Raw genomic sequence first — 24,483 nt, 5'->3', positions numbered from 1 at the left:
GACTACAGGAATTACTTTCGGTAAAGTCAAGTAAAAAGAAAAAATAATTATTTCTACGTGACTTTGCCGAAAGAACCAAAGAGTATGTTTGTTTCTGTGAAGGCCACACATTGTTACGATCTATAGCGGGGTGGATGGGAACATGCTGACCCATGCTGCGTGGGCCAGAGGTCACTTGAAGGAATCTCAAGAAGGAGCTCTGTGACATCCGCTTCCGTGGGACTCCGCTGGGAGTTGTTTCCGAATGGAGCCTTTTGTCGTGGCGAGTGGTGCACGCGCACTGTGCCACGGCGCCGACGAACGCCAAGCTCAAGTTCCACTTTCAGTTTTTAATTCCGTGGCACGAGTGCCCTGGCGGGCATGAGTGTGCCATTCGCAAGAGTGCCCTGGGGGCATTAGTGTGCCGGTAAGGGGAGACCAGGATGAGAGGAGTCTCATTCGCAAGAATGCCCTGGGGGCATCAGTGTGCCAGTAGGGGGAGACCAGGATGAGGAGTCTCATTCGCAAGAGTGCCCTGGGGGCATAAGTGTGCCAGTAGGGGGAGGCCAGGATAAGAGGAGTCACATTCGCAAGAGTGCCCTGGGGGCATGAGTGTGTCAGTAGCGGGAGACCAGGATAAGAGGAGTCACATTCGCAAGAGTGCCCTGGGGGCATAAGTGTGCCAGTAAGGGGAGGCCAGGATAAGAGGAGTCACATTCGCAAGAGTGCCCTGGGGGCATGAGTGTGTCAGTAGGGGGAGACCAGGATAAGAGGAGTCACATTCGCAAGAGTGCCCTGGGGGCATAAGTGTGCCAGTAGGGGGAGACCAGGATGAGAGGAGTCTCATTCACAAGAGTGCCCTGGGGGCATGAGTGATATTTGCTGCTGCTGTGTAATCCCAATTGAGTAAGTAATTGGCGGGTAATTTGCGAGTTGAGCAAACGACAAGTTTAAAGTCACACAGACCCACAGACTCAAACAGGGACCCATAGACTCACACAGAGACCCATAGACTCACACAGAGACCCATAGACTCACACAGAGACCCATAGACTCACGTAAAGATTCATGGACTCACATAGAGAACCACCAACTCACACAGAGACCCATAGACTCACACAGAGACCCATAGACTCACACAGAGACCGATCAGCTCACACAGAGACCCATAGACTCACACAGATACCCATAGAATCACGTAAAGATTAATGGACTCACATAGAGAACCACTAACTCACACAGAGACCCATAGACTCACGTAAAGATGCATGGACTCACATAGAGATCTATCAACTCACACAGAGACCCATAGACTCAAACAGTCGATGATGATGCAAGGGCTTACATAGAGACCCATAAACTCATACAGTGGATGATGATGATGATGCTGTGTATGATGATCTTGCTTTTGCTGATGATCACGATGATGATGATCATGACGACGCTCGCAGTATCAATCAGGACAGCTTCGTTCCGCGACGCTCTGCACGCACCTCCGATTCGCACGGTCGGCTACGTACGGTGCAAAAGCAGTTCAACGCACATCGAGTGGCGAGCGAACGAACGCGCAACCGTCGGGGCCGCGCCACCAAAGCAGAAGGGCATTCGCCAATCCTGCTGCTTCTCAACCTTTGATTGATGGGAGGGCCTCTCCGCGCGTGACCCCAAATAGCAGCGCCGCTTACGAACTGGCTGGGAGAGAGAGGGGTGGTGGTGGTAGGGGGGGGTAGAGAGGGCGCGCACAGATCGGCCCCGCTAATGGCACGAGGCATCCCGTAATGATGAGAAACGTGTTGGGGCAAGATTAATTACTCAGCGCAGCGTTCGTGGCGCGTGGAGCTGGGGGGTGGTGGGGGGAGGTTGAAGAGGGAGGCGGAGGGGGGAGATGGTGGGAGGGGGGGGTCAGCCCCCTTCGCTACCCCCCCCCGCTCGCCCCCTCTCGGCGCCACATGGCTGAGGAGACGATGGGGGAGGTCTCCCTCCAAATGTTGTTCCGATCCCCCACCGACCTCTCCATCCGTCTGGCCCTGGGGCTTGTCCATCCGTCCGTCACTCACTTACTCAGTCCGTCAATCAATAACTTAGATAAGCAGGCAATCGGCCTCCTTCGTTTATCCGTATCTCCACGCAAAAAAACATTCACCTTATTTTTTTTACACAACCCCATCGGCACCACTACCTGCCTCGGGGCAGTGAATCATTCCAGCAGAGCATTGATTCAGCGACGCGCAAACTCTGGACCGCTTTCGAAGACACCGCTCAAAGAAGTGTGTTTAGTCTATACGCGAAGCAGCACCTGCCCGAACAGTCAGTTTAATGCTATGTGTGGGATGTTTGCGTGAGCATCAAAGACAAAGATCCCTCCACATAGCATCTAACAGACTGTTAGGGCAAGTGCTGCTTAGCGTGCACCTATGAAGGCCGGCACGACACACGAATGGGATGAGTGGCCAACACCAAAATACCCCGCCCTTCGCCTCGAAGTGACGGTGACGTCACCACGGCGCCTGTGCCAGGCCAGGTGCACCTTTGAGGCTAACGACGTGAAGTGACACGAGGTCGCGGGACAGACCCAGGCCAGCATCACACACGGACACACATAGACACCCCCATCACCATCCTCACATGGTATCGCCCAGTGCTCTCATAACTGGGACCTCTTTGAGAGTGATTTGTAAAGGGGGCCTGGGTCTGGGAGAGGCAATGTGTGGGTGTGGGGGTGCTGTGTTTTTGTGTGTGGGGGGGGGGGGAGCGGTGGCGCAGGGGTTAGCGCGCTGCACAACCAACCCTGCCACCCGGGTTCGATTCCAGCTCACGGCCAACACCGACGAACCGAATATCCCAACCGGGTCATGGGCCTCCGGCAGGTCGACTCAGCCTTAAATGTGTATTTTGTTCGATGTGTATATGACGTCAGCACCGTGGGGAGACAAAGGCGGACGGGCGGGCTTGGTTGCTGTTGGTCACCCATTCAACTTGTGCGCCGTCACCGACCTGAACGAAAAGACGCCTCACTCGCAGCAGCACTTGCCCCAACAGTCTGCTGAGAGGCTACAGGGGAGATCTTTGTCTTTGGTGTGTGGGTGATGGGGAGGGGTGGAGTGTTGGGTGACACAAGTAACACTGCCCTGGTCTCTATTCACTCAGTTCCTTTGAGCCCGAGAGAGAGAGAGAGGAGAGAGTGAGAGAGACGTGGGCGAGTTTGTACCAAGTTCGTTCACTCGACACGTTGTACAATGTGCTGCTGCTGCCGCTGCCGTTACCACTCTAACGATCGGAGTTAACGGTGATTGCGATATTGGAGAGGTATTAAAATATATATAATCAGTGTGGGGCGGGGGGCTAATACCATGTGGAAAAGAGTAGTTTAGGGAGGGAGAGAGGAGAAGGAGCAGGGGAAGGAATAGGAGAGCGGTGTAGGAGACGGGTGGTGTGAAAATCCAAAGACAAAGATCCCCCGTATAGCCTCAGCGACACGCTCGGAGTGAGGGGGCCGACTACGCGCGTCCCAAGAGGTTCAAGGGGTGATGGAGCAGCAGGAGGAGGGAGCGTCTCGCGATGCGAGTCGGGTAAGTTTTACCGATGCGTCCACTCTCTCTGCTCGTGGCTGCGTGCAGCAGTGCACTGACAAAGACAAAGATCCACCCCCGCCAGTATAGCCTTCAACGGAATGTTGGGGGCAAGTGCTGCTTAGCGAGTAGCACCTATTTGACACACGAGGGGTTTGGTGGTCAACACCACGCCCGGCCGCCTCTGTCTCCCTCGTGGCGATGTTTTTGCACTTATTTTAGGCTGAGTGGACCTATGAGAGAGGCCCCCGGACCGGTTGAAAATATTTGCCAAGATTCATCGGTCGCGAGCGGGAATCGAACTCGGGTGGCCGGATTCGTAGCGCGTTAACAAAGAGTTGGGGGGGGGGGGGGGTGTTTAATGCACTGCACTCTGAAACCCGGCGACCCGAGTTCGATTTTCACTCAAGGCCAACATCGGTGACACGTATGTGAACCTGTATGTAGACCACCTTCCCCTTGGTCCACTCAGCCTTAAATGAGTACCTGATGTGGTGTGGGTCAATTGTGGGGAGACAAAGGCGGTCTGGCTTGGCCACATTCTCGTGTCCACGCCAATTGATCGTTATGCTTTGAAGGGTTTAAGGCTCGACCCGTTTTGTTTTTGGCAATCTTACCTAGCGGGGTACAGTTGCACACGCGACACTTTGCCTGCGATGTGATTTACCAGCCCTGTTGTGGTGTGTGTGTGTGCGTTGCTTGCACGGTGCGAATGTACGACCGTGGAATTATTTTAAAACCAGGCGTCTATGGTGTCGCCAGGTCGGTCGCCCCATGGAATGAGGACATTCATGGCCCAATGGAATTTTGCCTGTTACCAAACCCCCACCGCCCCCTCCCCCCAAAAAAAAATCAAACAAAACCAAAGCACACCAAGGTTCGATTCCCTGCCAAGGCCATTGAGCCACGCCTGGGTCTGGCCTTGGGGCAAGAGAACTTGAGAAGGAGACTTGAGGAAGTTCTCCGCGCTCGCTGTGATTACACGGAGCGCGGTTGCGCAACCACGAGTCCCCTGTGCATCCCCCCCCCCTGTCTCGAGTTATACCGCGGGGCGATCACAGACAGTCGCCTCCCCTCCCCCCCCGGCTGCCCCGTCGCCTTTGTCGCAAGAGCAGAGAGAGTGACAGCACCGGGTCGCACTCGGGATTCATCCACTGCCGGAGTGAATTGTCAACTCGATTCCGTTGCATGTCTCTCTCGCTCTCTCTTTTTTTTACGATCAGGGGGAACAATAAGATGCTCGGTGTAGTCGGCACTTTGCTTCGTTCATTATTTCGTAATTTTTTATTTTGTTTTCTTTTTTTTAAATAACTTTGCTTTATGTAAACACCCATCTCACTCTCTTACTCTCGCTCTCTCTCTGCTCTCGTTTAGCAGCCTTCTTATTTGTATAGTTACGTCTGCGTCTCTCTCTCTGTTTCTCTCGGTAACAAATAACCAAAATCTAATCTCTCGTTACATTCGTAAATTACACTCAGTGGCTTCTAGGTTTGTTTTGTCAGCTGAGTTACAATGACGATGATGATGGTGATCAGCATCGCCTTCTCTCTTCCACTGCTGAGAAATATTCTCACCTCCAGAACCCTCGGCGGTGGCTAAGAGATGTTAACTACCTCGACTGGTACACAGGAGGTCGTGGGTTCGATCCCAACCCTGACGCCGGCTCTATATTTGCAGTTTGCGTGTCTCTCTCACCACCACGTGACTTTTCTTTCGTGTTGTGCGCGCTGCATTTTTGCGCCACAGCACGTTGATTTATAGCGATTATTTGATTGCTGGTGACTGTGTATTTCATATCGGAATCGCCTCCAGTGCTGTTGCTGCTGGCGGCAATAAAAGTTGTTTAAAAGTCAAAAGTCTCTCTACCCGTGGTCGCGTGGATGATGTTTCCCCGGTTCCGCCGGTTTTGTTCTTGCACATTTAGGATCAACGTGCATTTAGAGCACATGCTAGTTATACATTTGCACTTGATAAGCCACTTCGTTGGGCTTCTGAAATAGAACTGTGGGTCTTACCTGGTAAAATATAGAAAAAAACTGTTTCAATACTTTAGTTTTAGTCTGACAAAGCTCCCGTTGTGCTAAGCAGCTCCTTCACGTGGACGAATCACAGTCACCAAGAGCCGCTGGCAGCCGCGGCAGCTACAGGACACTGCAGGCTGGAGAGAATGTGGGAACGAACTCACGGGTGCAACAGCGATGCATTAGTCACACGGGAGATCTTGTCCAGCCCGTGACCCCAGTGGCGGATCAAAGTTACCGCAAACGGAGAGACACGGTCGTGACATGGCAGTGTATGTTTTTGTGGCTTTATTTTGGTGATTTTGAGGACGGTTTGGTCTGACCATGCTTGTTTGTTGTAGTACAGAGTTGGCCTGATAACTTTAATCTACATCATCTTAATGGTTGTTATTGTTTGACTTGCATCCCACTGGGATTTTTTCACACAGCGTTGAAATGCGGTGTTTTTTTCTGGAAGGCTTTGCTGTTTTTTCCAGGATTTTTCTGTTTGCGCGTAGTCACTTTCAGATGTTTCTTGTTCATGTTTTTGTTTTGTTGCGGTTGCACCCGAGTCAAGAGCCGCATGGCTCACATGGTTATAGCTTAATAAATGTAACTGAAATAAAATTTAATTAAATGTATGCACGTTGAACTTATTTCGCAACCGTACGTAGCCAAAGCGTGCTAATCGCAGGTGCGGGGGAAGGACAACAAACTAATCACACGAAACAAATAGTCAAACAAAACGTGAGTTTGTCATTTTAGATGATTTACAAGTGCACAGCTCCCAGTGCCCTCCTGATATCGGAAGGAAGAGCGTTCCAGACGATCGCAGAAGCGGTGACCGCCTTTGTTGATAGGCTAGCCAAAAGCCGCTGCTCCTGCGATGATAACCGGAGTTTGCGTGACGATGGTTTATGCTCCTGCGAGGATGAATGGTTTATGATCGAGACGATGGTTTATGATTGAGACGTTCGTGTGACGCCGCAATGCTATCGCGCACTCGCCCGGAGGGAAACCGGCCGTGTTCATCAGAGGCGTTTCTCGAAAAAATAAAACCCTGGAGACAGAAACGGGTGCAGGGAAGTAATACTTGTCCATGGCGTCCGTCTCCCCCGTAGCGCTCCGTACCGCCAATTCAGGGCCATCGGCACGCGCGTTGCGAAGCGCTCCGGGATCCAGGCGGAGTGCGCCGGGTTTTCGTTTTTACTTTGTTTTGATCCGGACGGGAGAAGTCACCGTGTCGTTGATATTCTGGGTCTCAGTTGGTTATTTACTCGAGAGAAAACAATTTACGTATAAATGTTTATTTTAAAATTAATTTTATTAATACCGGGGCCTTTTTCAAAAATAAAATAAAATCGTGATCGCCCTAACCCCCACCCACCACCTCCTCCTCCACGCCCCTCCCCTCTTCCGCCACCCACCCCCTCTCTCGCTGCCCGCCGTGACCTCACCTCGTGACCTGACCTCGTGACCTGACCTCGCGTCTGGTCGTGTCGGTGACGATGAGTCCGGGCAGAGGCGCTTGATCATCGCAAGGGGCACGCAGCCGAGTGAGGTCAGAACTCGTTGTTGTGAATCTAGCCACGTGGCCCGGAGCAAAATGCTCACAGTCGGAAAGTTGCGAGTTCAAATCCTTGTTGATGGAGAACGGGGGTCGGGGTGACTCAGCCCATCATCTATCCCCGGGTCGATACAATCAGTACCATTATCTGGGGAAGTCAACAGCAGTTGTTCTGCAGGGCTGTAAGTAGGGCATGGGCACCAAAGCCGCAATGCCTCAACGCTCATTAACGTTTTAAATGGAAAAATACATAAATGTGTTCACATTTTCTCGTGATTGCGTAATCCGCATCTCGCCAAAGTAGAATTAATTAACTGTTTAGCAGTGGAACCTCTTCGTGTTCTAGACAATTTCTCGCGGAAGCGGACACTCCAGAGCTGTCTCTGAGATCGCTTCTTCAAGCGACCCTCTTGTGCACACAACTAGGACTCTTCAATTGAGTGTTCTTCAGTTCCTCAAGCAGCCCCCACCCGGCACGTGGAGCGAAACGTCGGACGCCGAGCCGTAACTGCACGCGACAGCACATCCCTAAATCGCCGTGGCGCATCGCAGCTCTGGCGCACGCTATTGGCACATTCGCCGAACTGGAATTTGATCTCTGAAGCAGCCTCTGTCACCTGGAATGCTTCCACTCAGCACAAGGGAGGGCTTTGTGCCATGGGTCCCGGTTCTGCCACTGCCAGGGTCGCCTTCACTCTCCGCCCACCACCACCGAGTGTGTGTCTGAGTGTGTGTGCACGAGTGTGCAGTTGTGTGTGTGTGTGAGTGTGCAAGTGTGTGTGAGTGTGCAAGTGTGTGTGCGAGTGTGTGTGTGTGTGTGCAAGTGTGTGTGTCCGGAAAAACAACCTCCTACCTCCTCGCGGTGCCGGACGGGCAACACTGTCGTGGGCAGTGCGGTGGGGGGAGGGCCAATGCCCATTGGCCTCTCCCCTCATGGCGTCTGTGACCACCACAGTGGCTAAACGGGGGCTCTGGACGGGTGCGAGGGGCTGGTAACCCCTCCACCTTCAATTAACCACCACTAAACTACGAATTAAACATAAACCTGTAACTAATAAGCTTGTGCCGGAGGCCCCGGGGGGTCAGGCTTTTATGACGTCTCCTGGCCAAACCCCATTTGGCGGAGCCAGGAGATTGAATTTTCACCCTCGGGGCTCCTCCAGAAACAACGAAAAACCATTGCGGATGGCCACGTGGAATGTTCGAACGCTCACTGCGGAGGAGAGGCTGCCACTCCTCTGTCGGGAGCTGGACCGGTACCGCCTGGATCTTTGTGGCATTCAGGAGGTCCGGTGGACCGGTTCTGGATCCTGCCACCATGAGGGGTGGACAGTCCTCTACTCGGGGCAGGAGACTGCCAAACAACAGGGTGTGGCTCTTCTTCTGAACAAAAGAATGAAGGGGGCGTGGGAGCGTGGCGGTGAGGTGTGGGAAGCTGTAAGCCCCAGGATACTTTGGGCTCGCCTTCCCATCAATCAGAGGCGAGGAGTGGTGGTCGTGGTTACTTATGCCCCCACCGAAGACGAACATCTGTGGAGGGATGCAGGCAAAGCCGATGAGTCAGACGCTTTCTATGACCTCCTGTCACAGGTGCTGGCTAAAGTGGCCACTCGGGACAGAGTCATCTTGTTGGGTGACTTCAATGCCCGAGTTGGTCATGATGCTGGCACCTGGTCTGGAGTGATTGGAAGGCATGGGCCAGATCAGCTCAATAATAACGGTAGGAGGCTGCTAGATTTTTGTGCAGCCCATGGGCTTGTAATTACCAACACGCTCTTCCGGCATCGGCGCATCCACACAACATCATGGATACATGCCGGGTCCAAGCAAGAACATCTGCTGGACTACATAGTGACGGACCAGCGGATGCGAGCCCATGTCCTTGACACCAGGACCTACCGTGGAGCTGATCTGCCCTCTGACCATCGACTAGTCATCTGTAAGATGCGCCTGCCATTTTTCCACTCCGGTGGTGGGTGTACACCCAGGACCCCATTCAAACCAAAAGTGGCCTGGTCTCAGTTAGCTGATGAAAGTTGCAAGCGAGAATTTCATCATCGCTTGCAGCTGGGGTTGGCATCGTCCCCCACTCCACCTGATGTCGAGGGTAAATGGGCGAGGTTTAAGACTGTGACTCATGCAGCTGCAATGGCTGCTTTGGGTACGCGGTCCAGACCTCCCCAGAAACCCTGGCTGACAGAGGAGGTGTTCAGGTTAATTGAGAAAAAGCGACAGGCCCACTCTCATCGCCTACAGCATCCCACGTCAGAGAATGAGGAGGTTTACCGCAGCCTTCGCTCGGAGGTTCGGAGAGCCGTAAGGCGCTGTAAGGATGGGTGGTGGTCGCGGGTTGCTGAGGAGATGGAGTCTGCCTCAGTGGCCCGCGATCACAAATCACTATTTAACTCCATCAAAAAAGTAACCTGCAGCGCCACACCTATTACCATCATTAGAGGAAAAAACGGTGATCCAATCTCCGACCCCCAGGAACAGGTTTGCAGATTTGCTGAGCATTTCTGTGAGGTCCTGGGGGAGGGAAAATCTCTCAGCCAGGAAAACATTATGGCACAAAGTGGGGATAACCCTGCTGAGGCTGCGGTGCCTCAAATATTGGAAGAGGTCACCCCCTGTGAGTGGCTGGCTGAGGTGCCAGCTGTTGAGGAAGTACTGAGGGCGATCCGGAGTCTGAGACCAGGGAAGGCACCGGGCAGAGATGATCTCCCAAGCGAAATGCTGAGGGAGGGTGGCGTTTGTGCACAGACTGCCCTATATGACATCATAGCAACAGTCTGGACCACTGGACGGGTTCCGCAGGACTGGAAGGATGCCCTGGTGGTCCCCCTCTTTAAGAAGGGGGACCGTACCGACTGTAACAACTACAGGGGCATCTCACTCCTCAGTGTGCCGGGTAAGGTCCTGGCAAGGATTATTCAACATCGCCTTGCTAGGCACGCTGAGGAGAGGCTTGCGGAGCCCCAATGCGGTTTCAGGAAAGGGCGGTCCTGCACAGATGCCATATTTTCTGTCCGTCTGCTACAGCAGAGGTGTAGTGAATTCCAAAAAGACCTACATCTCTGCTTTATTGACCTGGTCAAGGCCTATGATACCATCAGTAGGACTGGGCTCTGGGTTGTTCTTCGTGCTTTCGGAGTCCCTGACCCTCTGCTCACGATCATTAAGGACCTTCATGATGGTGAGCGGGCCCGGGTAAAACTACGTGGCCGGGAGTCGGAGCCTTTCCCTGTACACCTTGGGGTGCGACAGGGATGTCCTCTGGCTCCCACATTATTTAACATCTATTTCGACTGCGTAGTTCGTGAAGCCTTCAATAGCTGTACCGGGGGAATTTCCATTTGGTACAGATATAATGGGAGGTTGATCGACGCCCGGGTGCGATCAAGGGATGGCTCCCTATTGGTCAACCACGTTATGTATGCCGATGATTTGGTAATAGCTGCTCATTCAGAAGAGGAGTTGGAGGCGCTGCTGCTGAGACTGGAGCATGCCACTAAGAGGTGGGGCCTTACAATCAGCCCCACCAAAACTAAGCACCTGCCTGGGTATTTTGTACCATCGGACACTCCACCCCCACAACTCCCAATTGGTGATGGGGCAGTTGTGGAGAGAGTGGAGAGTTTCCCATACCTGGGCAGTGTGCTTATGACCGGCTCCAGTTTATCAGCAGAGGTCTCACTCCGAATCAGTCGAGCGGCAATATCTTTTCATCGGTTGCATAACGCTGTGTGGAAGCTACCTGGTCTGTCGCTCCGCACGAAGCTTCAGGTCTTCTCGGCCACGGTCGTTCCCTCCCTTCTCTACGCTTGCGAAACGTAGACCCCCCTAGTGGAGCATCTTCACCGGTTGGAAACATTTAGGCTGGCCTGCCTACGATCCATCCTGGGTTTAACCAGGCTGGATTGTGTGAGGAGCTCACAAGTCCTTGAAAGATCTGGGCAAAGTCCCATCAGTGAGCTCCTCCGGCAGGCAAGGCTGCGTTGGCTGGGTCATGTAGCCCGCATGCCCAGCCACCGCATGCCTAAACAGCTTTTGTTCGGCCGGATCGAGGGGGCTAAACGGGCGCGGCACGGGCTAGAGAAGAGATGGAGTGATGTGGTACAGGAGGATGTGGAGCTGAGTGGACTTGCCGATGACTGGTACCAGCGGTATCAAGATCGGCCTCAGTGGAGGAGGCTCGTGAAGGACGCTACTGGGCAGTTGGAGGCAGTCGCCCTCCAACAACAACGGAGGGCGGAGGAGCGACGCTCACAACAACGAGCGGAGCGCCGGGTGGCTAAAGCACAGCAAGTTGGTACAGTAGGGGGCACAGGTGGTGCATCAGCCAGTCATCTCGGTCATCTCGGTCAGTCGACCCGTGGCACCTGGGTCTGCCCCGTGACCTCCTGCCAGCGGGCGTTCGACACTTCACGTGGCCTCAAGGTGCACATGGCCTGGCACAAGCGTCGTGGTGACGTCACCGCCACTCAGTGGCGAATGGCGGTTGTTGTGTGAGTAGTGTAGCGGTTCGCGCGCTGCGCTACGAACCCCGTGACCCCAATTCGATTCCCGCTCACGGCCAACACCAGTGACGATTATATGAACCGGTCCTGGGCCTCCCCTAGGTCGACTCAGCCTTAAATGAGTACCTGGTACGGTGTGTAAACATCGCCACTGGGGAGACAAAGGCGGTCGGGCGTGGTGCTGGCCACCCACCCCCCCCTCGTTCGTGTACCGTTCCGGCCTTCATAGGTGCTTGCTAACAGCATTTGCTCCTACAGTCTGTTAAGCTACACGGGGGATCTTTTGTGTGTGCGAGTGTGAGTTGTGTAGCGGTTAGCGCACTGCGCTACGAACCCCGTGACCCCAATTCGATTCCCGCTCACGGCCAACACCAGTGACGATTATCTGAACCGGTCCTGGGCCTCCCCTATGTCGACTCAGCCTCAAATGAGTACCTGGTGCGGTGTGTAAATATCGCCACTAGGGAGACAAAGGCGGTCGGGCGTGGTGCTGGCCACCCACCCCCTCGTTCGTGTACCGTTCCGGCCATCATAGGTGCTCGCTAACAGCACTTGCCCCAACAGTATGTTGAGGCTATACGGGGGATCTTTGTCTTTGTTTGAGTGTACATTCCTCCCTACACTCATCAACGAGTGTAGTCAAGTATCATACTCGTCATCGTCATCATCGGCCATGATCTATCCACTGCTGGTTGAAGACATTCCCCCCCCCAAAAAAGCACACGATCTCTGCATTGCTGCATGGGACACGCCTTCATCCAGCGGTGGACAGATCAGCTGTCAGAACAGTGACGAATTCTTGAGTCGTTCTCTCTCTTCGAGAAGACGAGAGAAGAGGGGATCTCGAAGGCGGCTCTGTAGTGTCCGCTTCCGCGGGACGTTCGCTAACACGCAACGGGGCCGCGCTGCTCCGCAAGGATTCTTCTCGTTTGCTTCTTTGTCTCTGGATGGATCGCGAGACGGCTGGAAGGCGCTCTTATTTATTTATTAACTTACAAAAAAAACATCCCAAATCGAACACCGTGCGGCCGAGTGGCGCGCCTCGAAGTTGACACTATTATTATTATTATTTGTGAGACATTCGCCTCGAGAAGAAGATGCGCAGAGACGCATGTGGCTTTGATCGACGTCCAGATGCCGTCAATCCCGCCCCTCCTCCCCTCCCCCCGGGGCTACAAAGGCGGACGAGGCGAAGGGGGGGAAATGTCAGAATTCATGTGGCTCAGAGAAGGGTCGAGCGAGTGATCTCCTCCCTCCTCCTCCTCCCCCCCTCCTCCCCCCCTCCTCCTCCCTCCTCCTGCCCCCTCCCTCCCTCCCGCCTCGTCCTCCTCCTCCCTCCTCTTGCTCCTCCTCCCTCCTCCCCCCTCCTCCCCTCCTCCTCCCCCCTCCTCACTCGCACCGCTGTACCGCAACCACGTGGTACGGTGCACAGGTAGTCCTCGCTTAACGCGGCAGCAGACGCGGTCGTGAAAAGTGCCCGCGTTCAAGCGAAGACAAAACAAAAAACGCGTTCATAAAAAACGTAACTACAACGTTGGACGAGATACGAAGTACTGATTACTACGATGCACACGCAGTGAAGACGACGGGACAAATAACCGAGGGTACGCCGCCGCGTTACTGATATCATTCCGCGTCACTGTATCGTTCCGCTCAGCTCAAAAAAGTAGTTCGTCGGCGGCGGCTCAGGGGCCGTCCATAAATGACGTCACGCTATTTTGGACGATTTTTGACCCCCGCCCCTCGTCACACGGCGTCACAAAAAGTCAGACCCCCCCCTCAAATATGACGTCACAAAGCTCTGCCCCCCCCTCCCAAAAAAAAAGATAAAACATGCTTTAAACTATTGTCATTGTAGCGCGTATTTAATTTGGCGCTGCACTCTGATGTTATAGGAGAAAACATTTATTAAAACGTCTATTTAATTGAGTAGAACGTGTTGTCCATATTAATTTAAAGTTGCGCATTTTGATGTGACGTCACATTTCTCACCTCCCCCTCCCCTCGTCACACATCGTCACGAATGTCTGACCCCACCCCCCCCCCCCTAGGTGCGTGACGTCATTTATGGACGGCGCCTCAGAACCTCGCGTTATAACGGGGCGCGTTTCGCGCTGCGTGAAGTGTTTCCTCATGGAAGAACCGCGTTATAGCAAAACAACAAAAAACGCGCTGTAGTGTGAACACGCGTTCAGCGAGGACTCGCCGTACTTGGCCTACTCTTCTACCCTGCTAAAAGACCTCTCTCCAATACGTGGGAGTGTCCGCTTCGATAATTATCATCGGGACATTTTTTTGGGTTAAAATCGATTTGAGTAACGAGGTCACGTGCCAATAGACAAAACAATCGCTTTGGCGTTGTTTTATTTTGTTTATTGTATTCCATCAATTTAATTTAATTCATCAGTGCCCCATGGTGTGAATAAGTGCAGCCTCCAACTCTTATCACCGACTGTTTACTGGCCTCTCTATGTATGCGCTCTGAAGAAGGGCCGTTGCCCGAAACGTCGTCTGTTGGCTCAATAACGTGGTGGTCTCCGACTTCCGCGGGGTAGATCAAGAACAGCGATGCAAATCGAAGTCGCAACTCGGTTCACCGTGGATTATTTAAACGAGAGTCATCATGCCCCCCCACCCCTACCGATTATCACAGTTGACTACGTACGGTGCGAAAGAAGTTCAACATCCCCCCCCCACCCCCGGTCCCATCCATTCCAGAATCATAAACTTTGTTTATCCTCGAGAAATTATGTCCGGCGCACGTAATGCTATCCATCTCGAAGGGAAGGAAATTCAAATCGTTTCTCGGTGAAAATGCGAATCGTGTTCAGCGGTGAGCCGTGAGCCACGCATACACGGACTCGCTCGCTCGCGTCGTCGTTGTCGTCGTCGTTGTTGTTGTATATTCCGTGTTCCCTAAATACGCGAACGCGTACGGGCGATGTTTATATTGCCAGCGCTGTCTACTTAGTCTCGTTCTGAATTCATCTTGCCACGTTGTGCCCGCCGGCGACAGCTGCTACTGCTTCTGCCTCTGAAATGTTGAAGACAGTCAACCGAAAGACCTTTAAAGAGAGAGGCGAGCAGTTCCGTTTGTGGATTTTGGTTTATTTATTTGGTTTATTTATGTGTTCGTCTCCTTGATGTCCAGACGCACGGGCGCTGTGGTCGATGTCGTCCCCCGCAATGCGCAGGTCACGGGGTTCAACATCTTTCTGGCTCCCAGTCCTGAGGCTATATTCTGTGTTCTTGTTTTTTTCTTGTCGGGTTTAAACCAACCCACAGTGGCAGAGAAACCAAGAGTCCAACACGCCAAGCGGCACGCAACAAGCAGCACGATTGAAGATGCGATAGACGAGAGTTAATGGCAGGAGAAATTTCAAAACTGGAGGAGTGCGTGGGAAGAAGCAGAAAGTGAAGCGATGTCACCTGCAGTGTGGATGAGTGGGTGGGTATGTGGGTGGGTGGGTGAGTGGGTGGGTGGGTGAGTGGGTGGGTAAGTAGGTGAGTGGGTGGGTAAGTAGGTGAGTGGGTGGGTGAGTGGGTGGGTGAGTGGGTGAGTGGGTGGGTGAGTGGGTGGGTGAGTGGGTGAGTGGGTGGGTAAGTGGGTGGGTGAGTGGGTGGGTGAGTGGGTGGGTGGGTGAGTGGGTGGGTAAGTAGGTGAGTGGGTGGGTGAGTGGGTGGGTGAGTGGGTGAGTGGGTGGGTGAGTGGGTGGGTGAGTGGGTGGGTAAGTGGGTGGGTGAGTGGGTGAGTGAGTGGTGGGTGACTGGGTGGGTGTGTAGGGAGCGGTGGTGTAGCGGTTAGCGCACTGCGCTACGAACCTGGCGACCCGAGTTCGATTCCGGCCCACGGCCAACTCCAGTGACGATTATCTGAACCGGTCATGGGCCTCCCCTAGGTCGACTCAGCCTCAAATGAGTACCTAGTGCGGCGTGTAAACATCGCCACTGGAGAGACAAAGGCGGCCGGGCGTGCTGTTGGCCACCCACCCCCTCGTGTGCCATGCCGGCCTTTACAGGTGCTCGCTAACAGCACTTGCCCCAACAGTCTGTTTAGGCTATATGGGGGATCTTTGTCTTTGTGGGGAGTGAGTATGTATTGTTGTGACGTCAAGTGTTTGATTCACGTTCAATAACAGTGGCAAATATTCGCACAGGTCTTGGCCTTAGGTCGATTCAGCCTCAAATTAGCACCTGGTACCGTGTGTGGGGAGACAAATGGGGTCTGGCGCGCGGGTTGATGAAACGAACACCAACTTTACGGGGTTCGTCCTACGGATGAGACTCGCGCCATAGGAATGTGGAATTTCCTCCTGTGGCTCTCTGCAACGGGAAATGGAAATACGAGCAGCGACTCGAGACGGCTGGATTGAGGGCACAATGATGACGGTGGCTGCGAAATGGTCCCTCTGTGCCGATGAGACTCGTTTTTTTAGATTTGAGCTTCACCGAAACCTATTATGCAAATGGTACCGCGGCAGGCCATACGTCAATGCTGTCGTTAAGCGAGTGCCATGTGCGGTTTAACTGTGTTTGCTGTGCCGGTAAAGAATGTTACTGCGTGTGTGTTCGCGCGTGTGTGTGTGTATATTGGAGTGTGTGGGAGTGTGATGTGTGAATGTATTATTCAACATACAGTAGGTGCGTGTCGCTAACAGCACTTGCCCCAACAGTCTGTTAAGATTATACGGCTGGGTGGGATGAGTCGACCCAGAACCAGTTCAGATAATCGTCACTGGTCGTGAGCGGGGATCGAACTCGGGTCGCCGGGTTCGAACAACAAAGCCAAAGATCCCCCGTATAACATTAACACACTTTTAGGGCAAGTGCTGGGTGGCCAGCACCACGCCCGGCCGTCTTTGTCTCCCCAGTGGCGATGTTTACACACCGTACCAGGTACTCATTTGAGGCCGAGTGGATCTAGCGGAGGCCCAGGATCGGTTCAGATAATCTTAACTGGTGTTGGCCGTGTGCGGAAATCGAACTCGGGTCGCCGGGTTCGTAGCACGACGCGCTAACCACTACCCCACCACTCCCTACACACACAGAAACGAGAGAGTGTCCTCGTGTGTGTGTCCACAGTGTCTGAACCGGTCCTGGGCCTCCCTTAGGTCGACTCAGCCTTAAATTAGTACCTGATGCGATGCGTAAATATCGCGACTAGGGAGACAAAGGCGGCCGGGCGTGGTGTTGGACACCCAACCCCTCGTGTGCCGGGCCGGCCTTCATAGGTGCTGCTCGCTAACAGCACTTGCCTCAAAAGTCTGTTCAGGCTATACGGGGGATCTTTGTCTTTGTTTTGTCCCTGTGAGTGTGTCCGCAATCATCCCTCCAGGGCAGAGTCGCTCACACCCCACCCCCCCCTCTCCGGGGGGGGGGGGGGGGCACAGCATCGCGAATGTAATGAAAGGGAACATTTGTGGCCGAGTAAATAAATAGCGCAAATGAAATAAATAATTGAATAAAACGGCCGGTGGCATTCACGAAATTCCTGGCGAGTTTACGTTTCGTGATTACGCGTCCCGGACTCACACAAGGTCCGATTATTCCGGAACAGCGCTCTGCCTGTTGCCTATATTTGAAGTGTAATTTTCGGAACTATTTCGGATTTCACCAAAATAATTCTTGGGGAAGTGAACGCTTTGTGTGGGGGAGGTGGGGGGTTTGGGTGGGGGGGTGAAGGGAGAGGGTGGGGTCATCGTGTTGATAGTGAGGACTGTACGTGTGTTTGTGATCGATCGTAGTTGTGTTTTTGTGAGTCCTTCATGATATTGATCATCATCATTAGCACCAGCCAGGGTATGTCCACGGCTGGAAGAAGGCCTTTCATTCCCCACATCTCTGTCTCTCTCCAAAATATATATAACGGGCGACGTTTCGGACAATAGCCCTTTGTTTTCCTCTCCCGCACCTAGGCGCTCTTCAAAACGTCTTCTCTCTCACTACTTGCTACGAAGGAGGGCCATGGCACGAAACGTCGCCCGCTATATTTGTATTTCTGTCGAGGCGGCCACACGGTGTTATTATCGACACGCAGCGTAGAGAGTTCGTTGTTGGCTCTGCTTCTGCACCGCTGCCAACGTAGCAGCAGCAGCAGCAGTGGCAGCGCCAGAGAATATGTTTCATCTGTGGTGGCGAGGAGGGAATTTCTGCTTCAACGGTTGGCACTGAGCTCTCTGATGTCTCCCTCGGTCCGGCAATCTGTAACGCGGGGGGGGGGGGGTTGGAAGGGTTGGGGAGTTGGGGCACGGTAACTCTAACAGAGATTGTGGCAGTCAGAGCGGGATAGCTTTGGGGGCAGGGTGTCTCCTGATTGGGGAGGGGTTGGGATTGACAGGGACTCTAAAAGTCCGTCCTTGAACGTCCGGACTTCTGACCACAAACGCACAAAGCCGACCGTATTTAGCCAGTCTTCGATAGTCAATTTGGCAAAGGTCACACGCCATTACTTTGCAGTATACTGGCACTGATCCTTGTTAAACTCCGCACACGGTCATAGGGTGCGTCGCGTGAAACATGGGCCCCACCATAAACTCAACCACAGCGGTGCGAGTACTGAGAGCTCGGGTTTCGGTTATAGACCGAAACCTCCAAAGCTCATGTCGCGAAAGGACGCACCGTCACAGAGATGACCTGTGATTCGTGAAGCTTTCGTACGCCACGGTGGCTGAGACCTTAACTACCTCGTCTGGTATCCAGAAGGTCGTGGATTCGACCCCGACCTGACGCCTGAAATATTTGGAGTCTGGGCGTCTCTCTCTCTTTCCCCGTGGTCGCGTGGAATTTTCTCCGGGTCCTCTGGGTTTTTCTTCCACATTTAGAATCAACAACACCCGTTTAGAGTACAGTATTTGGCTGCGATACATTTCCACGTGATAAGCCACTTCGTTGGACGAACGTTTGTGACCAGGTCGCTTTGGAAAATGGGCTACATAGCAGCTCAGCAGGGAGCCTTACCTGGAAAACACAAAAAACAACACAGTTTAATAGTAATTTGAAGCTTTCGTGACTGCAGGAATCAATACTCTTTGGTTCTTTCGGTAAAGTCACGTCGGTATAAAAATAAAACAAAAAATAATATATCACGACGTTTTGAACGAGGGCGACCGCTTGTGTTGCGATCGAAACGTCGTGATATATAACTTTCTTCTTGGGTCTTTTGGTAAAGTCACGTAGAAGGGAAATAACTAAATAATAAAATAAAACATTATAAAATTAAATTCTCACGACGTTTCGGCCACAACGCAAGCAGCCGTCTGCTTTGTTATTTCCCTTCCACGTGACTTTACCGAAAGAACCAAGCAGACGAATCCGTGCAGTCACGAAAGCTTCGAATTGAAAAATACAATGTTCTGTTTTATTTTTTACACCTACGTGACTTTACCGAAAGAACCAAAGACGACAGTTCAATAGGTTAGCTCGAATAGAGACGACCTGCGATTCACGAAGCTTTGGCGCAAAAGTCGCGTCTCTGTTCGAGCCCGTGCCGTGACAGACGGACGTGGTGGGGGGGAAGGCGGGGGGGGGCACGTCGATCAAAGGCACCGCCCTGAAACGAGGGGACTCCGAGGGAGCTCTGCGTGCCGCGCAGATTCCTACAATTTCGGGTCGCTCCATTTGTCGATTCTCTTTGAATCGTGGCCCGCGTGCCATCGTTCAGTTTGGTTGGGCGCTTAACCGGGTCATCGTCCATCTCGGGACAAACGAAATAAACAAACACAAACCCACCCCCCACCCCACCACCACCGTGTCTACCCGCCCGCGAGTGTAAATGTGTGACACCACAGTGTGGTGGGGTAAAGTGTGTTGGGGTATCCTCACATCTCACAAGACGTCTTGGCCCGGCGTGGAAGAGTTGGGCCTCAACAAAACAAAAACATCCTTCTTCTTGGTTCTTTCGGTAAAGTCACGTAGAATGGAAATAATAAAATAATAAAAATAAAACATGATAAAATAATTCTCACGACGTTTCGGTCACAACGCAAGCAGCCGTCCTCAGGTGGAGAACAGGTCTGTCGAGTAGACAGTCTGTCTACTCGACAGACCTGCTCTCTAGACAAACTCTGTCTACTCGACAGACCTGCTCTCCACCTGAGGACGGCTGCTTGCGTTGTGGCCGAAACGTCGTGAGAATTATTTTATGTTTTATTTTTATTATTTTATTATTTCAATTGTACGTGACTTTACCGAACGAACCAAGAAGATGAATCCCTGCAGTCACGAAAGCTTTAAACCGAAAAAAAACATCCTTATCAGAGGCGCCCTGTAGAGATCTCGCAAGAGTTTCCCCTTCACAGTAAGCGGTCACCGTCGCTGGCTAGTCTCCACTCTAGATTTGAAGCTTTCGTGACTGCAAGGATTCCTACTCTTAGGTTTTTTCGGTAAAGTCACGTAGGTGAAAATAAATAATACAAATAATAGAAATAATAGTAGAAATAAAATTATAAATCACGACGATGGGACCGTCACAGCTAGATTTAATGTATCACTTGATACAGTAAATCTAGCTGTGATGACGGAGACTTGTGTTGCCTCCGAAACGTCGTGATTTATCATTTTATTTCTATTATTATTTTATTATTTAATTTGTATTATTTATTTTTACCTTCGTGACTTTACCGAAAAAACCTAAGAGTATTGTCTCCACTCCTCACGCAAAACTCACACTCATTGTTCCCAAGCTCACCCCACGACCCCTTAACCCCCCCCCCGCGCCTCGTAACCACCGCCGTTCGTGTTCTCTCTTCATATTCTCATGACATGGCTACTATCACTCGTTCGCCAATCATTCAATCCGTTCGTCATCTTTTTACCGTCATCAACTTCGCTTCCATCGAATTCACGCAGCATCGCCACAGACTCGCCCCCCCCCTTCCCCCCCCATTGCTTCCTCTCATCTAAATTCATTCAGCTCATATCCACCAGTCACACTCTGTACCGTTCTTAATTCTATATCAAGCGCCTCGGTTAAGGCGCTACGTAAATTACGTTAAGATGAGATCGTTATGGGTTTGGAGGGAGCCTCTTTGTTACGAAGCACGTGGCAGTAAGCGAGTCATTGCAGGCCTGCGCCTTTATTCACTTGGCCCCCCTCATTTTCAATGGCACGATGATTCTGGTTCGGCGAGACTCGTTATGTTTGTTTAAATCAGCGGGTCTTCTTCTTCTGCTTCACATGGGGATGCGAGACACGGTCCAATTGTTTTTAGAAGGTAAATAATTCACTGGTCAACACACTTTTTCTGGCATAAGGCATTCCAACGGTTGCAATGTAATTTTGGGGTGCTGATTCCAAATCTAGCATCAGTTTTTGTCTATCACATCAGGTTTTTGAGATATCAAATATTGCATTTTCAATAAAAACTGCAGAAGAAAAATATTAAATAAATGTGGATATCTACATAAAATGATATTATAAACACACTATCCTAAAAATACAGCACCATATTTTAACACTAAAGCAGTCACTGACTCGCAACAACTTGCAATCATAAGTGACAGAGTTAATTTCGGTGGGCACGGGGGTGGGCGGGGAGGGGCAGCACAGAGTTAGCGGGGGGGGCAGGGTGCCTCTGTGCGGGTGGGGGGGGGGGTTGGTGGGGGGCAGCACAGAGCTGGGGGGGGCAGGGAGGGTGCCTCTGGTCGGGTGGGCGGGGTTGGTGGGGGGATAGCACAGAGCTAGCAGGGGGAAGGGAGGGTGCCTCTGGGAGGGTGGGGGGGTTGGTGGGGGGATAGCACAGAGCTAGCAGGGGGAAGGGAGGGTGCCTCTGGGAGGGTGGGGGGGTTGGTGGGGGGACAGCACAGAGCTGGAGGGGGGGGCAGGGAGGGTGCTTCTGGGAGGGTGGGGGGGGGCGTTGGGGGCAGCACAGAGTTGGGGGGGGGGGCAGGGAGGGTGCTTCTGGGAGGGTGGGGGGGGGGGCGTTGGGGGCAGCACAGAGCTGGGGGGGGGGGCAGGGAGGGTGCCTCTGGGAGGGTGGGGGGGCGTTGGGGGCAGCACAGAGCTGGGGGGGGGGCAGGGAGGGTGCTTCTGGGAGGGTGGGGGGGCGTTGGGGGCAGCACAGAGCTGGGGGGGGGCAGGGAGGGTGCCTCTGGGAGGGTAGGGGGGGGGGCGTTGGGTGACAGCACAGAGCTAGCGGGAAGGGGGGTGCTTCTGGCTCCCTGTGTGCGCTCTGGCGTCACCGCCGCGGCGGCTGTGGCCTCAGGGGGTTGGCTGGGGGGGCAAGGGGGCGGGGGCGCTGCCACGACCCCCCGATTGCGATGGAAGCTCCGTGGGCGAGCGCAGCACGTGGGACGGACACGGCGCGGAGGAAGAATCGCGTGGATTTGTGGATTGGTGTCAACTCCGCAAGGCCGTAGCCATGGAGTCAACATTGGGGGGGACCAAATCTTCCAGGTTGTCTGGGGGTCCCAACCCAGAAACATTTTTAAATTTGAAAACTAATTTCCTGACTAAAGTATAAAAACATTCACTAACACATAGGATGGACTTTTTAAATATTTTTTTACAATAATGTCTAATAGTGTACATTGCTCTGTTTTTTCTTTTTTACCATTTCATGTTTCATTGTATGTAATTGCAGAGATTAGGGATTCATAAAGTACAACCATAACCACAATCATATAAACAGAAATCTATGCATTGATTTACATGAAGACAAGTCCAGATATTGTGGCCAAGGTTTAGCAAATTGTTGTTTTTATTTACATAGCATAGCAATTTTTATTGCAATATATTGGGGGGGACATTTTAGCATATTTTATGTATATCAAATATGCTCAATTACGGCCTAGGAACTGCATCCCTACCACGTGTTGCTGCTGCACGTCCTAGGGAAACATTCCATCATTAGCATCGTCAGTGGCGGCTAGTGTGCGTGTGTGTGTGCAAGCGTCATCATCAGCAAGACAAAGGCGGTCGGGCGTGGTTATGGCCACCTTGCCCCGATCGTATCCCGTAGCTCGCTCACGGCACTTACCCCAACAGTCTGTTGCAGGCTATACGGGGATCTTTGTCTTTGTTGTCAGCCTGTAACTCCCCAACTGCTGGACAGAGCCCCCCCCCCCCAACTCCCTCCTCTCCCCAGCTGCCCCTGGTCAGTCGTGACCTCTGAACTCTGCGATGTCGTCTCTCTGCTGTTGCCTCCTCTGCTGTTGTCTCCTCTGCTGTTGCCTCTCCTCCGATTCTCTTCCCCTTTTCTCGCCGTCTCCTCTCGAGAGTTGGTGTGTCCTCTCTCTCTCTCTCTCCATCCCATCAGAGCTGACGTTTGATCGCAGTCCCCCATGAATTGATTCATCTTCGTGGTTGGTGGTGGGGCGGGGGGCACACGTTTGGGCCGTGTGACTATTTTCTCAAGGCCACCACGTGGGGCTGTCGGGTAGCGACTGTGGGGGAGGATGGGTGGGGGGTAGGGGGTGCGTCGGGGGGGGGTGCAAATGCAACAGCTGCTGTCGCTTAGTGGCAAATTGCCGTGAAAATCCACGAGAGAGAGAAGAAGAGAGAGAGAGACGGTGGCGATGATGTGTGGCCGCGGGGTGAGTGTTAACTACAGTCGGCTGGGATTTTTTTAAAATCTGTTTAACTCTTCCCAATCTTGAAGCTTTCGTGACTGCAGGAATTCATGCATTTTGGTTCATTCGGTGAAGTCACGTGGGTAGAAAAAATAATAATAGTTCACGACGTTTCGATCGCAACACAAGCGTCCGTCATCAGGTGCGAAACAAAACACAGCAGGAGGAATTTCGATTTAAAGCTTTCGTGACTGCAGATAAAGTCCCGTAGAAGGGAAATAATAAAATAATAAAAAGAAAACATAATAAAATAAAATTGTCACTGAGAATTTTATGAGAATTTTATTTTTTTACGTTTTATGTTTTATTACTTTATTATTTCCCTTCTACGTGAATTTACAGCAGGAGGGCTTCCCAATCCTGGATATATCTGCTCGCGCAGTCGTGTTCTCTACCTTCTTCATTCTCCTCTCTCTCTCACTCGTCTTTCTGTCCACCCATTTAGCGCCACATCGCGTGGATTCATAGCGTTTGTTTATTTGTTTGCTGGTGACTGTTTTATTTCGTATTGGAATCGCCTCCAGTGCTGTTGCTGCTGGCGGCAATAAAAGTTGTTTAAAAAGTCAAAACTCTGTCCACCCACCACCCCACCACCTCTCTCTCTCCCTCTCCCTCGAGAGAGAGAGAGATCAGCGAATCGCAGCTGCTGGGGGTTCGCTATGATTGCGATGCACGCGTCGCTTGGAAGCTGTTGCATCCCGATCCTGTGTGTGGTCCTGCCGGTGATGGTTGTTGTTCAAAATCAGAATATGTGTTTATACTGGCAGAATCTGATGAGCTATGAAGCTCTTTTTCACAGATGTCCATTTGGGGACACGGGGTCAGACGGTTACGACAACAAACAATACAAAAACACGATCGGAGTGCAAAGTATAGGAAAAGAAAACACATCACTTAAAATAAATATAAAACATATAAAACGAAACTATGTTTGTATATTACAAGGCGAGATCTACTGAGCAATGTCGCTTCTTTTTCAGAAGCGACCTGGCCACAAATGATAGCTTAACGAGAAGTGAGACGCTGTCTCCCCGACAGACCTGTTCTCCACTTGAAGACGGCTGCTTGCGTTGTGGCCGAAACGTCGTGAGAATTATTTTATTATGTTTTCTTATTTTTATTATTGTATTACTTCCCTTCTACGTGACTTTACCGACAGAACCAAGAAGTTGAATCCCTGCAGTCACGAAAGCTTTAAATCGAAAAGAAGTGGCTTATCGTCACGTAGACCATTTGTTGTTGTTGTGGCTGTAGGGGGGGGAAGTAAATATATAAATTCACAA

At 52.2% G+C, this 24,483-nt stretch overlaps 1 protein-coding gene across 4 annotated transcripts in view; it reads left to right on the top strand.

The window, feature by feature from the left end:
• The window catches only part of LOC144948641 (uncharacterized), a 298,072-nt gene that overhangs the window by 162,088 nt on the left and 111,501 nt on the right, over positions 1–24,483 (top strand). Inside the window, exon 1 of one of the 4 annotated variants that reach the window (XM_078878265.1) lies at positions 3,394–3,548. The exons of the other annotated variants lie outside the window; for them this stretch is intronic. Within the exon in view, the coding sequence (XP_078734391.1) occupies positions 3,507–3,548 (42 nt within the window). The 5' untranslated portion in view covers positions 3,394–3,506. Of the gene's footprint in view, positions 1–3,393; positions 3,549–24,483 lie in introns of those variants that run through there. 4 annotated transcript variants of the gene reach the window in all.

Source organism: Lampetra fluviatilis, chromosome 50, assembly GCF_964198595.1.
Source record: "Lampetra fluviatilis chromosome 50, kcLamFluv1.1, whole genome shotgun sequence".
In the NCBI taxonomy this organism is placed as follows: domain Eukaryota; kingdom Metazoa; phylum Chordata; class Hyperoartia; order Petromyzontiformes; family Petromyzontidae; genus Lampetra; species Lampetra fluviatilis.
Note: the sequence above shows the minus strand (reverse complement) of the source record. Positions and strands in the feature narration are given on the sequence as shown.